Source organism: Vigna angularis, chromosome 2 (genome assembly GCF_016808095.1).
Source record: "Vigna angularis cultivar LongXiaoDou No.4 chromosome 2, ASM1680809v1, whole genome shotgun sequence".
Classification (NCBI taxonomy): domain Eukaryota; kingdom Viridiplantae; phylum Streptophyta; class Magnoliopsida; order Fabales; family Fabaceae; genus Vigna; species Vigna angularis.
Genome location: NC_068971.1, coordinates 33,798,131 through 33,816,997, shown reverse-complemented (window position 1 = coordinate 33,816,997; position 18,867 = coordinate 33,798,131). Strand labels below are relative to the sequence as shown.

Sequence of the window (18,867 nt, the reverse complement as noted above, 5' to 3'; positions counted from 1 at the left end):
ACCTATGTATTGTTTTTATTCATATAAATAAGACATTAAATAACATTAGGTTGATATAAATTTGTGTATGGATTTATCTAAAAGAAAGTATAATCTGGTAAGCCGTATTAAATTTTGAGTGAAAAATGTTTTTCTATTGGCCTAGATTAGTTCACCAATATTGTTTATTGAAAGAATTATTAGCATTATTTGTTTTGATGTGCTAAGTAATTTTATTTAATTTTGAGCAATTCGTTAAATAATTGCATAAGAGATTTGATTACCCAACTAAATTGAGTCACATGGCCAAGCAGGAACATGGCTGAACATAAAAATTACACGAACTTGCTAAAACTATTTTATCATAACTATTTTATCTAAAACTATTCTAAGTTGATTTTCTTAGAAAAACACAAATAAATTTTTTCCTTTTAATATTTAAAAAAGTATTCTTTTTCCCTCTACTTTTAAGAGAGATAAGATTTTAATTGCCTACCTACCATCAATATTCCTTCTATCTGCTTCATAATGCACCTGAATTGAGAAACTTTTGCCAATAACGGAAGTTTGAATGAATGTGTCAAACCCATCTACAAAGTCTATGTTTCTTTGCAAGATTTATTTTTGAAGCAAGAATGAAAGTTGAATAGAATTACAAAAAATGAAATATCTACAAAGTGCGTGAGAAGACATTGAAATCATCTCTTCCTTTTTTTTTCTTTTAACAACCTATTAAATATGGCAATGATACAACATACACATTTAAATCTATTTAGACCATGCAACTGCATCGATCTCAGCTTGTGCACTCCGATATAACTCAAGCCTCTTTGCAAGGGCACTTCGTCTTTCCATTATTGCAGGATCGTCATTGAGCAATGAGGACAGACACTTGGACTGCCAACAAGATTTATGCAGACTGTTAGTGTTTAATTTATTAGGAAAGGAAAATCAGCCAAATATTAAAAAAAATGTCAGATAAAATGACAATAAAAACATACAACAGAAATAGGAAACACCGATTAATTCTCACCTCAATTTTGCCTAGTTAAGTGAAGAAGTGATCGAGAAGGTCTTGTTTGGCTTCCCGCACTTGACAATAGACAATTAACTTGGGAATTGAATACCGAAGACTTGCACATACCATATTGACATAAGACAGAACATTGGTTCCTGATACGTCTATTGAAGGCCAAACGGATATCTCACATCCATTTTGGCTCTGTTCAAGCGGCCAACAATACAACCAGCAGAAAGATAATGGACAAGCAACGACAAAATAGCACAGATCCAAAGCCAAAAAGTAATAATACACCATAAATTAAACTACAAAACAAGGCTACAAAAGAATGCTGAAGAAAACCAACCTGGATGAAGAAAAAAACAAACCAAACGAAATCTGGATCCACGCTCCTCGACGCTCCTCCACACCAGAGATCAACAATAATGGAAGCAATGAAACCCAAAAGGAAAATGACTAAGAGACAAATGAAGGAAAAAGAAAGGAAAGGAAGAAGAAATGAGATGAAGTGAAACGAAAATGGAGAAGAGAGGAATCCGTGTGAAAGATGGGTGGGGCGCGCGGAGCAAAAAATGAGGAGAAATAGGGTTTTCAAATTAATTAAAAAAATCCTAAATGGTAAAAGTAAAAAAGTTATAACCTAAGGACAGAATTGAAATTAAAAGAATTTGGGGAGGTGGAGGAAGCATGGTGTGGTGGTGGAGGGAGCAACACCCTGTGATGTATAAGCAGTCATAGGTATATTGGGCTTTATAACATCAGACCCAACCCATGAATGCATATAATAAGCCAATTTAATTAGGTCTTAATCGTATATTACCATCTTCCGCAACTGAAACTAATCAAAGGCAAAGCTTAAGGCTTTGTTCACTTGAATGGATTTGAAGAAGAGTGATTGAGGGGATTTGAGAGGATTTGAAGGTAAATTTTTTTGTTGTTTATTTGAGTGAATTTGGAGGTAAATGAGTGTGGATTTCGAAGTAAATTTTTTTAATCTGTCATGTCAATCAAATCCTACACTAATTCTCACAAACTTTACTTCCAAATCCACTCTCATTTACCTCCAAATCCACTCAAATAAACAACAACAAAAATTTACCTTCAAATCCTATCAAATCCCCTCAATCAGGTTCCTCCAAATCCATTCAAGTGAACAAGGCCTAAGTGATGTTGCATAGACCTTGCCAATCGACTTTCATAAATGAGAAAAAGAACTCATTTATAAGTGCTTTGGTCTAAAGTCTCCTAACGACTTTTGACTACAACATTAGTTAGTGTCCAAATGTTGATTTATCCAATAGGATGGATGTTGCGTGGTGTAAGATGTTTTTTCTGACACATTATTTGATACATAATTAGATTGCTTCAAAATAGTTTAATATTTTCTTTAAAAGATTTTTTTGACTTAGTTTGTCATGAATAAGGTCAAGCCTTATGATTATAAAATAAGAAACTTGTTTAATGTGAAATAATAACAATATGAACCTTTTAATTAATACCTAATATGATCTTTTATCAAAATTTCATAACTCAATGAGAAAGTGTTGGTTGATGCCTTTGTGAAAGGATTATGAGAAAATCCATTTATTGAATTCTAAGGTAGATATCATGATAAATTTTTTCTCTCAAGTTACTTTCCAACTTGAGGCAAAACAAGTAATGACTCACATAAAAGTCAAGGAGCAAGAACAAAAGTGCACAAACTCATAAGATTTCTTCTCAACATTGTAAGAGTGACTAGGGTAGCGAAAAAAGAGATCATTCTTACTAGAAGTCATATGATCGATGATACTAATTGTTTAATAATCAAAGACTAATCTCCTTAACAAATTGAATAAGGAGATTTTGAAGTACATCAATACCACCAGTTACATTTTTCAATGAAAGCAAACAAACAACTAACTTTTAAATACAACATGTGATGTTAGTTTCATATAACATACAATCATGACATAAATAAATGTTTCTCTTTGAGAAAATAAATGAAAATTCTCCTCAAAGAGGATTCCTTTTCCCAATACAAAAAAGTAACAAAAAAAAAACATAATATGTCTACTCTAATAGAAGTACTTGAGTGAAATACAATTGATGAAATCGACAATATACAAACTCTTTTTTATTTGATTTTGCTAAAATGTTTCAACATTGTTTTATGGTTGTTGATCAAGAGTTGAAAAGACATATATCCTCTTTTGGGGTCAAGAGTAGATTAAGGTTGATGTCATCTTGAAGATGTTCGAGAGATGATTATTGTATTTGAGTTTGTAATTGTATGTTGCTTTATACAAACTTGTCTTTGTTATTGAAACTTATTCTCACATTAAATAACTGAGACTAAATGTGAGATCAATTTAACTAAATCAATATAATTACCATCATCTAAACATCTTATTTGAATCATATATTTCTTACAAATCCATTAAACAATGTTTTGTGAAAAAGTTTTAAAACACTATTCAACCCTTTAGTGTTTTCGTATGATTTCAAGATATTGAATCTATCTCAAATTAATTAACTATATAATCAATATAAAATTAACTACAACATGAAAATAAAACATATAAACGTAAAAATAAAATCTCATTGTGAAATAATTTTTAAGATTAAAATGACTCAAGATCAAATTCTAAAAGATATATTATTAATAAAGTGTTTATGTTTTGTTAATGACAAAACATTTTTATTCTCTAAAGTCTTAAAGTCTTCGATGGGTTAATATGATGAGTTATTCATTCAATATTTGTTAATAAATTATTTTTTTCACTTTAAATGGAAAATAACTTGATATTTATAGACTTTGTGAATCATTATTGTATCAGATATAGTGTATACCGAACAATTAATATCACAAGCCGTTTGGTCATCACCACAACAATGGTCAACCAGACCATCATCAACTGCATCAACTAAAGTCAACCGCGTTAAATAGTATTGGGCCATTATTGGGCCATCACTTAAGGTACTCTTGGGCCAATAGTCCAGCAGAAGATAAAATAATCAAAAGAGAATAAAATAATCAAGAATATCTGATTGAAAATCTGAAGATGTTGATAAGCGGTTAAGATATTGATAAAGCCGTTTATGAGTAACTAATCGGATCTTCAGGAAAGGTTGTTTTTATTTACTAAAGGTGTTAAAGGCCAGGTACGTTCAACTTAGACTTCACTAAGTTCTACTTGCGTACGATCAGAACTTAAATACTAAATTGTGATAAACAGCTCATAAAACTGCTCCTAACTTGAATGTCAGAGTGCCTTTTGCAGGTACCTCCCCCTCCGGTCAAGAGTACAATCGATCGGAGAAGGTGACAACCGAAAATTATATTATGAAGAACATTTATTTTTTCTAACTTATGATTGATCTTTAACTTATAAAATTATATTTTAAAAGTTCTTTTGAAATTAGGAGTGAAATAAGAGCTTGTATAACATCATGTTTGCTTTGAAGAAGAATTCCATCTTGCTCCATTTTTATATTCACATATGAAATTGTATTAAATCTTGATCAATCCATGGTTATATAACAATGCTACAAATGTTTTAGTAATGTCTCTAAAATGATTTTCAGATGGCTTTGGCCACATTGTAGAGAAATAAAGTATTAAAAAAACTAAAACAAATGACAGAAAAATCAACTTAATCAATATGGTTCAACAAAATTTACAAGAAGTTTGTTAATATTGATTATATGCGTGATATTATTATTCGTATTCTTTGTCTATCAAATAGAGTAATCATTAGTAGGAGACCTTGCACTGTTACATCCCATCCCTAAATGTTTTCTTCTATAAATTATGGAGATAATCTCTTTCTATTGAAAGAATCCATGAAGTAGTTAACTAATGTAAATATACTTAAGACAACTAATTTATGACTAGAAATTCCTATATGTTGTAAAAGCTGACAAAATAGTATTTCTTGAGGCGTGTAGAGTCACTGTCCTTAAGGACTTATCCGCGGTGTATTGCGCAAGTCCCCCAGGATACAACAAGAACTTCTCAGAATTTCTGAGGATCTCAGAACTAGCAAGGAACTCTAAACATAGTATAAGAATAACCCAGACTAATTTTAGAAGAGAGAAAGAGCTAAAGAATAAAATTCAGAAAAGAGAAGAATGAGAAAGAATGAATTTGGTGTGTCTTGAAATGGAGGAGAAACTCCCTATTTATAGAGCTAGAAAGAATCAAGAAAATAAAAGAAATTAAAAAACCATAAATGATTTAATTAAAACAAATTTGCACGTTGAAAGAAAATGAACGTTGCTACCCAACGTTCCAAACATTAAAGCTCACAATTTAATGTTTTCAAACCACACATTAACTTTTGCAATAATATAATATTAATATATTATAACAATCCCCTACATATTGCAAAAGAAGTTGAAAGAAAATAGTCTTTGACTCAAAAAATTCAAACACTAAAAGAAAAATAAGAAACTTTTATTCTGGGTATCATAGGATGTAATGCATCAGAGCTGGTATAGCAAGCTATAAGAACCAGTCTTAGATTTAGAAACTTAACACACAATGTAGTTGGTATACAAGCTATATGAACCAAAGACATTTGACGTGTGTTAGAGGTTTATCAATCACAATACACCCCCACAATCCTTGCTGTTATCGCTGTGTTGCGCTTACTAGGCCATGCGCGTGCCCGGTATTCATGAATGCTCTAGAGATCATGCCAAGATCTCATGCAAGCGGCCCCACTTGACACTCATATAGGTGATTTCATCAAGTGTATGCTACAAATCATACACCACCCATAAGGGATATGAAAATCATTAAAACTTTGTTTAAGACAAAATTCTATCACCGTATATAATTTTAATGACAAAGTTTAACCTCTCAATAATGCAGTCTCTAGCACTTTCACACACACACCATAGGAAGGGACATAATTGATTAAAATCAATTTAGTGCTATCAGAACCAACAAGTAACTTGTTTTTACCCATATGAACCTTATTCATGGGATCTCCAATCACAAAGGTTAGGTTACCATCACTTGTTTGTTTGCAAGCGGCTTAAGTCCCATTCCCCTTGATGTTTCTAATATCATTTGTCTTCCCATGGGTTTTGTCAGAGGATCTGCTAAATTTCGTTCTGACTTCACATAATCAATGGAAATAGTTCCACTCTTTAGCAGCTGCTTCACCAAATTGTGTCTTAATTGAATATGTCTATTCTTTCCATTGTAATTTTTGTTTTTAGCTATAGCTATTGCCGATTTGACAATCACAGTGTATTGACACAGATGGGGTTGGTTTCATTCCTAGTGGAATGTTTGCTAAGAAGTTTTTCAACCACTCAGCCTCACTACCAGCCATCTCAAGAGCCACAAACTCAGATTCCATTGTTGATCTTGCAATAATTGTTTGTTTGACTTATCTCCATGTAATCGTACCACCCCCAAGTGTGAATACATAACCACTAGTAGATTTTGTCTCATCTGAATCAGAGATCCGGTTAGCATCAGTGTACCCTTCTAGTACAGCGGGAAATCCACTATATTCAATGGCATAATCCATTGAACCTCTTAAATATCTCATAAGCCTAGCAAGTGCATCCCAATGTTCCTGATTTGGACATTGAGTGTACCTACTTAGTCTACCTACCGCATAAGCAATATCAGGTCTAGAAAAGCTCATCAAGTGCAGTAAACTCCCAATTATCTGGGCATACTGAGGCTGAAATAATGATTCTCCTCTATTTTTCATTAATTTAGAGTTAGCATCATAAGGGGTACTCACTGGTTTTAAGTCATAAAACGCAAACTTCTTAAGAAGTTTCTCAATGTATTGTTCTTGAGATAGTAATATACTATCTCCCTTCCTTATGATTCTAATACCTAAAATCACATTGGCTTCACCCATGTCTTTCATTTCAAATTTTGATCCTAGAAACAATTTAGTTCTAACGACAATCTCATTGCATGTACCAAAGATTAACATGTCATCCACATACAAGCATATAATGACACAATCATCATTTTTGAACTTAGAGTACACACATTTATCAGCATCATTAGGTGAAAACCCATCACAAAGCAACACATTATCAAGTTTTTCATGCCATTGTTTTGGTTCTTGTTTCAACCCATATAAGGATTTTAAGAGTTTGCATACTTTATCCTCTTGACCAGGTACAACACACCCTTCAGGTTGAGTCATATAAATTTCCTCCTCTAAATCACCATTCAAAAAGGCTGTTTTAACATCCATCTGATGTATCACTAGTTTATGAATAGCTGCTAGGGCTAACAACACTCGAATAGAGGAAATCCTAGTCACTGGAGCAAAAGTATCAAAGTAATCTATGTTGGGTTTTTGAGTAAAACCTTTTGCTACTAATCTTGCCTTATATTTCTCTATGGATCCATGAGGGTGATACTTTTTCTTAAAGATCCACTTACAACCAATGGGTTTTGCTCCTTTAGGCAAATCTACTAATGTCCAAGTATTATTTTTCTGAATTGATTCAATTTCAGTCCTAATGGCCTTATCCCACTATTTTGCATCAGGAGCACTAGTAGCTTCTATAAAGCTTATTGGATCATTATCAACAAGATAAGTATAAAAGTCATCTCCAAAGGAAGTTTCCTTTCTCTGCCTTTTGCTTCTTCTCAAATCATTATTTATGGTATTACTATTATCATTATCATCAACATGTTGAGACATCTCACTAACCTTTAAGGGAAACACGTGTTCAAAAAATTCAGCATTTTTTGTCTCTATTATAGAATTTCTCTCAAGTATGTTACTTTTAACAACTAGAAACCTATAGACAGCACTATGTTCAGCATAACCTAAGAACATACAATCAGAGGTTTTAGATCCTATTTTCCTTTTCTTAGGATCAGGTAACATCACCTTAGCTAAGCACCCCCACACCCTTAAATATTTAAGGTTAGGTTGGTAACCTTTCCACAACTCATAAGGAGTTTTACCGGTTTTATTATGGGGTATTCTATTTTGTAAAAAACATGCAGTAAGTAAGGCTTCTCCCAAAGGTTATCAGGTGCACCAGAACTAACAAGCATAACATTCATCATTTCCTTAAGGGTTCTATTTTTCCTCTCAACTACTCCATTAGACTCAAGTGAATATGGTGGGGTCACTTCATGGATAATTCCTTCTTTAACACAATAGTCATTAAAAAGCACATACTCACCACCTCTATCTAATCTAATCCTTTTAATTTTCTTATTCAACTGATTTTCTACTTCTGCCTTATAGGTTAAAAATACATCAAAGGCTTCATCTTTATGTTTGATTAAGTAAACTTTGGTATATCTAGAATAATCATCTATAAAGGTCACAAAATAATTTTTACCTCCTCTAGACATGGTTTGTTTCATATCAGTTAGATCAGTATGAATTAACCCTAATAGCTCAGTTTGGCGTTCTACAGAAAAACATGTTTTCTTTGTTAATTTAGATTCTACACATATATCACATTTTCTACTCTGTTTATCATGCATTTTAATCAATCCTGGTCGTTGTAATTTCAAAACATACGAGGAATTCACATGTCTTAATCTAGCATGCCATATATCATACGAGTCAACATTATAAGCAGAAGAACTTGATTCATTAATATTTTCAGAAACATTTAGAATGAAGAGTCCTTGATCACAATATCCCTTCCCCACGAACACATTATTTTTTGTCATGATGATCTTGTCAGACTCAAATGACACTTTAACCCCCACCTTTCCCAATAGTGCTACAAAGATTAAATTAACTCTGATTGATGGCACATGTAGCACATCACTCAAGGCCAGAGTCTTTCTAGATGTGAGTTTGAGAAGAACTTTTCCTTTTCCCAGAACAGGAGTGGTCTTGGAATCACCGAGGTAGACGTGTTCTTCTCCATCCCCTACACTAGTGTAAGTGGTAAAAGCACTTCTGTTTGCACAGATATGCCTAGTAGCACCAGAGTCTACTACCCACTTGCTCACATTGGTCATCAGATTCACTTGAGAAACAACCGCAACAATAATGTCATCTCCTTCGGCTATATTGGCCCTAGGAGGATTGTCGTTTCTCGCTCTACGCCTGCACTATGGTGCATGATGGTCTGGCTTCCCACATACGAAGCAATTTCCTTTCTTTTAAAGGTGGGTTTAGATTCATGGGGACGAGATTTAAGAAAATTATTTTTCTTTTTGTGATCAGGTTTGTATTCGTACCTTTTTGGAGCAGGTTTTACTTCTACCATATTTGCTTTCGCAGATAAAGCTTTGGCTCTTGTAGTAGCAGACTCCTTCCTGTTGGTATCTTCAATTATTATGTGTGTAATGAGTTCTGGTAGAGACATTTGCTTGTGTCTGTGTTTCAACTGTTGTTTGTAATCTGTCCAGGATGGCGGCAATTTCTCAATCAGGAGTTCTGAAACAAATTCATCCGGTAGTAGAATGTTTTCTGCTTTGATGTCTTCGAGCAACTTGTGGTATTCATTGATTTGAGTTTTTATGTCCTTGTCTTCAATCATTTCCCAACGATAGTAATTTCCTATGACGAATCTTTGTCTGACGACATCTTCGGTAGTGTATTTGAGAATCAACGAGTCCCAAATGTCCTTTGCTTCCTTGTAGGAACAGTACACATCGAACAAATCATTAGAAAGTGCACTAAGCAGAGTGTGTCGGCATACCTTGTTCGCGTAAGTCCACTCCTCAACTAGTTTTGAGTTTGAAGGAATAGTGGAGTCGGGCTTCGGAGATGAAAGAGCAGCAACAACTCCATACATGTCTAAAAGGGTGGAAACGCGTTCTTGCCAGCGTCAGAAGTTCTGTCCAGAGAAAATATCGATTTTTGACACGTTCGGAAGAGATTTTGCGAAGACCGTCGGGGTTCCGGAAGCAATGGTTTGGCTCTCTGAAGGCATGTTGTTGATGTCAGCCATAAGTCCTTAAGATTGTTGTAAAAGCTGACAAAATAGTATTTTCTGAGGCGTGTAGAGTCACTGTCCTTAAGGACTTATCCGCGGTGTATTGCGCAAGTCCCCCAGGATACAACAGGAACTTCTCAGAATTTCTGAGGATCTCAGAACTAGCAAGGAACTCTAAACAGAATATAAGAATAACCCAGACTAATTTTAGAATAGAGTAAGAGCTAGAGAATAAAATTCAGAAAAGAGAAGAATGAAAAAGAATGAATTTGGTGTGTGTTAAAATGGAGGAGGAACTCCCTATTTATAAAACTAGAAAGAATCAAGAAAATAAAACAAATTAAAAAACCATAAATGATTTAATTAAAACAAATTTGCACATTGAAAGAAAATGAACGTTGCCACCCAACATTCCAAACATTAAAACTCACAATTTAATGTTTTTAAACCACACATTAACTTTTACAATAATATAATATTAATATATTATAACACTATATACCATTGAATTTATCCAAATAGTTTAGTCAGCTTTAAATCTTGTAAAACAATAATAGTACGTAGAAAAGTAAAAATATAGAACTCTTTCACAATTTTATTTCAAACCACTTTATGATGTTCGTAAATGATAACAACCTTGTTAAAGGAGTCCTAATTGAACTTGCAAAGCATGAAGCAGAATCTCAATACCAAGTCCCTAATGACCATACCAAATGGATCAGGATCAAAATCAAAGGAATACTACACTATAGGATCAAAATTAAAAATCAAAGGATCAAAATCAAAGCAAGTTTTAAGAACAAATTAAAAACATTTAACTAAATAATGAAATAATGTTGGAAAGAAAAAGATAAATTACATTATTCAAGTGTCTACATCAACCTTTAACAATAAGTAACTACACGTCCCAAATTTAACAGACCACATTCTATGTTTTCATATGCCTTAAAATTTTAAAATCAGTTTTTACAATCAATTAATAAGATACATTTGAAATGCTTAGCATTGAGCCTTTTTAATCTATCAAGATCAAAAGAATAGAGTAAGAAAGATAAAGAATAAACAAATTTGTAATGGTTCGATTAAAATAATCAATACTACCTGTCTTAAACAGATTATTATAATCTCTAGGTTTCCCTGACATCTAAGGCATGCCTGAAAAATTCCTAATATGTTTACTCTTGGAAAACCCTTGTGAGATTTCATCCCGCCTAACCCAAAACCAGCAATAGAAGTCCATACATCATTACTCAGGACCAAATCTATCCCTCTCACTCTTGATACAATAATTCCATCTTCTACTCTAGCATTCGCATATAAAACTTTAACTAAGTCAGGATACGAGGGACTAGTCATTTGAAGAAAGTTGTCTAACCCTTAAAAGGTCAGTAGATCTTAGAAGAGAAATCCATCATTTCAATAAAACTGGAGATCCATATACTTGTGATTGATAATATTATACATTTACCTGTAAATGTTGTAGTTTTGATACCTATCTTCATCACTCATCCAACCTTCTACGGTTGCTTCACGAGTTTGCTTGGTAGCCATTCTTTTTACATGTTTAGGTCTCGAAGAAGATATTTTTACTCATTTGGATAAAAATAGCAGAGACAATGGTGGTTTATTGAGAGTTTTAGGGTTGTGTTTTTAAAAGAAAGGGAAATGTGGAGGTTGTGGGTTTGGTTCGTGAAACAGAGTGTACGAGAGGGAAACTTGGGTAAAGAGATGTTTCAACAAAAAAAACAAAAAAATATTTTCCAATTTCAAAATTTGAAATGAATTTAATTTTTGTCAATGTTATGTAGAGTGTAGGTGTGACATTTTCAAAGGGCAGCAAGGAAATAGAGAACATCAAATCACAACAGTCACATAAAAAAAAAAAGTAAACAAAGTAACGAAAAATCAATCAGAGTAAAACAGATCGCGTTATGCGGAATTTTAAACTATTAAGATATATATAACCTTTCACAAAAAGCGAATATCAGATAATAAGAATTTTTAATCCGATTAAGCATCAAGATAATCAAGATAATAGATTATCACGTAAACATTTATAAGTAAACCAAATACATAACTAATTAATTAAACAACTAATATAATCAATTAATACATCTAGAAACATAAATATTGCAAATTTTTAAGTTGTGCATATAATTATAGTACGTCTAACTCACTTTTAATGATATAAAATTTTTCCTTAGCTAAAGGTTTGGTGAATATGTGAACTAATTAACTTAGTAACTCCTCTTTGTTACATGATTTCTAATAAAATATTGTTTAACGTTTATATGCTTTCTTCTAGAATATATTATTGGGTTTCTAGTTTGGTTTATAACACTAGTATTGTCATATTTAAGAGTTATATGTTCAAGATGAATGTCATAATATTCTAATTGGTGTTTAATCCAAATAATTTTTTACAACAATATAACTAGTACAAAAATATCGTATAACATCGACATTTTTTGGTTTTTAATGACGAATTCGAAATCAACATCACGGTAAAAGACGTTAATTTGACGTTAAATTATATCAAATGATGTCAATTTTTTACAATAAACGTCGGCCTATAATACTTTCAACATTTAATATGTAAACAAGTCCACAATGCTATGTTGGATGTAACACAGGATATTATCATCCTCTAAAATAGAAAAAACTTTGATACTTAAGACTATCCAATAGAGCTTTTAGTTTGTTGTCCTTTTTATGTATATTTTGGATTTTTCATCAAGAGTAACAACTTTATTTGTATTGTAAAAAATTTGTCATTCATGATTTTTCTCTTATTTTCATAATTCTATTATTCTTTTAGCATTTTAATATTGATCTAGATTATGTCACCACGAATCCTCAACCCTCAATAATAGGAAAAAGAAATAATAATACTAATTCTTGACTTCTTGGTAATATGTAGAGCCTTTAAATAAGGTCGTATTTAGGCTACCAATTAGGTTACTGAATTTCATAACTCAAAATGATTTTGAAAAATGTAGGTTAGATTGGGTTCCTGTTCATATCGAGGGTGGGATAGACTTTTCGCCGTAAACGACAACTAATCCATTGAATTATTCTTTTCATACCATTTTGTGTATTTTGAAATTTTAGACATTTTAGCGTTTGCTTGATTTTTCACCTGAATATCTAAAACTGATTCCTCTGGGAAGCAAACAGTACTTTCTCAAAGAAATACCTTAGGAGAGGGATGAAATTAACGGATAAATATTGGTAAAAAGATTAATTGCTACCTCGTAATTAAAATAAAATATTAAAAAATTTCTTTTACAAGAGATAATGCTGTCATAAATTTGGTTGTTAATAATTTATATCAATAAAAAAAATGTCAGTGTCTCTCTTTTACCTCTGTCATGGACACTAAATAATAACTACTAATTACTAAAGCAAAATTCATCTTAGTGACTACAAATTTAATTGCAATCTGATAACTAATTTTTTTTATAGACACCCATTTGACTATCTATAATACCTGCTTCATTATTTGAAACAAAACATAAAAATATTAAATATACATAAATTGTAAAACAAAATATCATTTAAATAAATATGGTGAACTGATAATGATAAAATTAAATTTCAAATAGAGAGAATTGCATGTGTCAATAAGCTTGATGACGTGTTCAAAAATTCCAACTTTAACAGATAAATCAATTCGATTATCAAATGTTGATTTTGATTAGGTCAAGTCAGATTGAAATTAATTATGAATTTACGTGATTTGTATCCAACTCATGCACACATTCATCTCGGTACAACGTTGACCATGAGAAAATATCCATTTTTTGGTTTTCCATTTTTCGGTGCTTTTAATGATATTTTTCGGTGTTTTTAATGACATTATTCGGTGCTTACTTGTAATCTTCTTATTTTAATATCTTTTGTGCTATAAATAATAAAAAACAAAACTAAGACCAAGGAGGCTACTTGATTTATAGATATAATTTTGCATGTAGTGACCAAAGAGGTGATCGAAGAATCAAATATATTAAAATAAGTGGAGTATGGTGAACACACCATCATTGTATTGGTAGCTCTTTATGTTTGGTTGTGGCTATTAGTTACAATCATGAAAATTAATCATGAACACGTGGGAAGTAGTTGGAAATAGTACTAGATAAAGATCATTCTTCATGCAAACTTAAATATATCATAAAAGACAAATTCAAGATTGTGTATATTCTTTTTTGGATAGAGCCTAAGTTACATCAAATTAATTCATGTTATTATTTATTGTAGATAAATTAGACAATTCCCAATGTGTTAGTTAATTTCCGTTCCTTTTTAAATGTTATTTAAAGCTTTTATTTTTTATGTCAAAAGGAAAAATGATTTTGTATTTGAAAAAATATATTTATAATTTTTTTATTTATTTCTATGTTACGTTTATTAGAATGAAGAGAAAGAGTATAAATAACAAAAAAAAATACTATTGTTGTTTAAATTTTGAAAATAGCATTAAATAAAACAAAAAAAATCTAAACAAAAAGATGGGAATAGTAGTTAATTGAGTATGTTTACAAAAATCACAATTGATTATTTAGTAAATTATACTTTCCAACCAAAGCACATTCTTTTTTTTCTACATTCAATTCAATTTTAAACGAATTACCCTCTTTCATTTTTCTTATTTCAAGATATATTAAAAAAATGTAAAATAAAATTTTATTTATAAGTTAAGAATGAAGATTTAAAGATATTATATGAAATAATTTATGTATAAACTAATTTTAATTTATTGAAAAGGTTCATTTCTTCTTTTTTTTCAAGAAATATTTATAAAAAAAAAAAACAACTCCTCCAAACAATTTCTAGTGTATTTTAAAATCTATAAAGTAAGAATATGGGGTGCTCTAAAGTCAATAAATTTATACATTTTTATTATAAAAACAAAAGAAAAGTTTAACCATATGGTGTCACGCACGCCTAATTATCCTATGGTATGGCAAAGGTGGACTTGGCTGTGAGTTTTTCTGAAAAGGAACCAAAAAAGTTGGACTTGTCATCTAAAATTTGGACCCATTTTCAACTAGATATTTAGGAAGAAAAACATGGATGAAACAAAGAGTTAGAAAAAATTAGATAGAAAATAAACACAACACGTTTTCATTTCTCAACCAATCAATGTAATTCATGTTTTTAATTAATTATTTCATTGATGGGTTTCTTAGTTCTAAGGTTGAGGTTCAATGTGAGTTCAATAATGCATGTGAATAGTAACAGTCAATGATGAAGTTCTACTGTTGAAGACACTGAAATAGAAAATGATAGAATTCCAAGCACAAAAGAAAATTCGTAGCCAGCTATCCTTTCAAGGAAAAGAATGAGAAATATCAACACAATCAAGTACAATACCTTATCTACAAAGTATATAATAAAGCTAACCTCCAAATCCAAACACGTACAAATAAACATTCTGTACACAAATTGTTTTGATTTGTCATAGAAACTTGGATATTTTGTTTCTACAGTTTCTTCACCCCTTGAATGATGGAATATTTGTTTGATTCTATACCAAACTGTTACTCCTTTCAAGCTACCTTCTATTCTTCGTTTTCCAGCACAAATTAATTAAAAGAAAACCAAAAAAAAAAAAAAACGCTATAACAATATCTATGTGCTAAATTACTAAACCTTCTTATCTAGTGATCAAATTGGTGTGTTCTTTGGTGGGCTCAGCTTTTGAATATTTTACTTCTATGTAATTTTTCTATTTCAATTTTGTTTTTTTCTGATTTAATAAGTTGTTGGTATGTTTGGATTATCCTTGAAATTGAAGCTGAGGACCAAGCAGTAACCGCTGATTCAGCAAAGACTGTTTGACGAGGTAGTTCCATTGTGGATTCTCGTATTGGGGGTTGATGTGGGAAGGAAAGTTGCAAGAGGAAGTCAGGTATTTCTTGGATGGGTACAGAGTTTCATCATCAATGCTTGAAAATTGGCGCTTTGGCCTCATGTTTTCCATGTTGGAGAGTGAAGGGTTCAATTGGGTGTTCTTCTGAAACGTGTAGCTATTGTTGGGGTTGTTCATCGGAGAAGATTGCTGTTCCAAATTCTCAGTGTTGAAGCCTGCACTTGATCCGATCCCTGGTGGGTTGGAATGGTTCTCAGATAAGAAACTGCTGAGTACAGAGTAGTCCATGGCATCCAACAGGTTGGAGAAGGAGACAGATTTTTGAGACATCAATGTGTTCTGAGGAGGAGGTATTGGAGATTTTAAGATTGGCAAAAGGGTCTCATTGAATTGCTGCTCCTCTGCTTGATCCACCTCACCAACTCCTATTCCTGCCTCTGTTGAAGTTAGAGCATGTTTGGACTTCTTGTAAATCCGACACAGCACCCAATCGTCCAACTGCAACAACAGTTAATGCATATCAGAACCCAACAACATGTCGTGTTGTTAACAAGAAATCATTACATGATCCAATGAATCTCTACATGCATGACACATTATCAAGCTTGACTGGTAAATTAAACAAGATAGTTCGTTTTTTACATTCTACAATATTAAGAATCAACAAAAAAATGTAATGAAAGTAATTTTGGTAGGGGACTTACTCTCATGGAGGAGTCTTTGAGCTTAATGGGTTTGTTGTTGTCTACAAGGCGATATTCATGCATGATCCAATTGGTCTTGACACCCTTTGGGGGTCTTCCTTTGTAGAACACCAAAGCCTTCTTCACACCAATGTTCTCTTGGACTGATCCACCCTGCAATGATGTGACTATGGTCTTATCTGTGCCAGTGGCCTTCCAATACCCTGAAGCAGCTGCCCTGTTTGGCCTTGCACCGTTTGGGTACTTCCGGTCTCTGGGACTGAAAAAGTACCATTCTTTCTCCCCAAAGGTTGCCTTTGCTGTTGAAAAACCACATGAAACAAACACTGATAAATAAGTGGACTTGAACAATACCCAATTGAAAATTTTCACTCTTTCTTTAATCTCAACACATTTCTCATCACATTCAAACTAGATTGGCAAAGGGGTGATGCATTATTGATTGTTTATGGTTGGCAACAAAAAACAAAGGGAGTGGAAGAGAGAGAAACCTGGCAAGTCCCATGGATCTAACTTGTAGATATCAACCTCAGCAATGATGGAAACGGGTAAGGGAATGGATGCAACCCTTTTACTAAGGTAGTGAAGAATGAGTTCTTCATCTGTTGGGTGGAACCTAAAACCAGGTGGCAAATTGGATTGAGGGCTTCCCATTATGTGGGGGTTGGTGAGGGAGAGAATGAAGAGAGAAAAAGAAGAGAAATGGCTAAAGGGTGGTTGAAAAAGGCATGCAAAAGAGGGAAAGAGAGGATTGAAATTTTTGGGATGGGGAGAAGAGAGGGGATTTTATGGTTGTGGGATTTTGTCGCCATGTGGAAAGAGATTAGGTTGAGATGGGAAGGGGGCATGAACGAGAGAAGAAGAGATGAGTTCAAGAAATTTGCAAGTGGGGACCATTAAAGTGAGCTAAGAAATGAGGAATTGGTGATGGCTAGCCACAACAACAGCCATCTACCAAGACAAACTTTCTCACTCGATAATGGCCCAATTACGTTGCGATATTATGCAATTGCAAACACTACCCCTTTTGTCCTTTCTCTTGGATTATTATTCTGTGCAATGGCGGCGGCTACTGACGTCATTTTCTTCAGATAAGATGACGACACGTGTCATTGCCAAACCCACAAGATAAAGTGATTGATGGATAATTTGACAAGAATAATGTTACCTTTTTTCTCTAATATTTTTTTCTTCTCTTCGTGAAAATATTCTCTTTCAACGGATTCCACAATTCAAAACAGCTTGAAAATGCGAAAATCAGAATTTAAAACATAACAAGTAAAAAAAATATTTATCGTTAAACTTTTTTTATAAAAGGTAAATGCTATTGTTAAGCATATTTAATATTTTATTTGTTGAATAAATTAAAATTAATTAGATTTTGTTAAGAGGACGTGGAATTGTTCAATGGAAATATAAGGTGATTAGTGTCTTTGTGTTGGTATTGGCCCACTTATGAAGCTTGGAAGAATATTTTTTAGAAAAATAGTATGTTATTCTGTTGAGAAAAACATATTTTAATGTTAGTGGGCGTTGTCATCGTCGTGGATTGGGGTGGGAGCTAAGATTATCATGCGTGTGGCTTTGACACTTTGACTGAATACCCAACAATGTTTTATTTTATGCTCTTGAGTCTATGAATGGGATCATTTTTTCTCTACTTCCTTTCGTTTTTTAATTTTAATATTGTGTTCGGTTGAATCAAGAGTGTGCATGGCACGAGCATCGTCTTTAAACGAAGTTCCTAGTTTATACTTAAGGACTTTTTCTTCTTCTTTTATTCCATTTTCTATATTCTATCCTTTATTTTTATTTCTAATTTATTTGATCCATGTACAATTTCCATACATTCAGTAACTGTTTCTTTTTTTTTTCTTTCCCACGTCAATTTTTCTATTATAATAAAGTTATACGAATATAAGATTATAGAATTATTGAGTTTAAATTATATGTCAAAATAGTAACTATATGCTATGTTGCAACACTTTTTAATCCAAAGAGTTTTTGATTTGTTCTTGTGTAACCTTCTTGATTATCAAAAGGTTCATCAAAAGTTTCTAAGATGACAGAGCACTTCTTTTGAAGTTCTACCCTACACATATTTGATCTTCTTTATTTTTTTTTTACGCTTTCTTTCTCCGTTTTTTGTTTGCTTTATTTTTTTCTCTCATCATGATTGAGAAATCTTAGCTTCTTGTATATTTACCTAAATGAAAATCTAGCGACCCTTTTGTTTCTCCCTAACATCAACAATTACCACTCAAGAAGTATATAATGACCACAACAACCTTGAGTGTCAAGAATAAACTAGTGTTTATAGGTTGAACTTTTTTTGAAACCGAAAAAGAAAGACTTTATGTATCAAGCTTAGAAATGATGTAATAATATGGTCATTTTTT

At 32.3% G+C, this 18,867-nt stretch overlaps 2 protein-coding genes across 2 annotated transcripts; both read right to left on the bottom strand.

The window, feature by feature from the left end:
• Nucleotides 1-747: 747 nt before the first annotated feature.
• LOC108327509 (uncharacterized) lies at nt 748-9,751 on the bottom strand. The gene is made up of 4 exons (XM_017561205.2): nt 9,192-9,751; nt 8,814-9,057; nt 1,124-1,201; nt 748-876 (listed from the first exon to the last, which is right to left on the bottom strand). Exons 1-4 carry the CDS (start codon nt 9,749-9,751, stop codon nt 748-750), a joined length of 1,011 nt encoding a protein of 336 aa, XP_017416694.2.
• A 5,432-nt stretch (nt 9,752-15,183) lies between these two features.
• On the bottom strand, nt 15,184-17,232 carry LOC108329682 (NAC transcription factor 47). Its single transcript, XM_017564018.2, has 3 exons — nt 16,960-17,232; nt 16,469-16,767; nt 15,184-16,262 (listed from the first exon to the last, which is right to left on the bottom strand). Exons 1-3 carry the CDS (start codon nt 17,120-17,122, stop codon nt 15,672-15,674), a joined length of 1,053 nt encoding a protein of 350 aa, XP_017419507.1. The 5' UTR covers nt 17,123-17,232; the 3' UTR covers nt 15,184-15,671.
• Nucleotides 17,233-18,867: the final 1,635 nt, after the last annotated feature.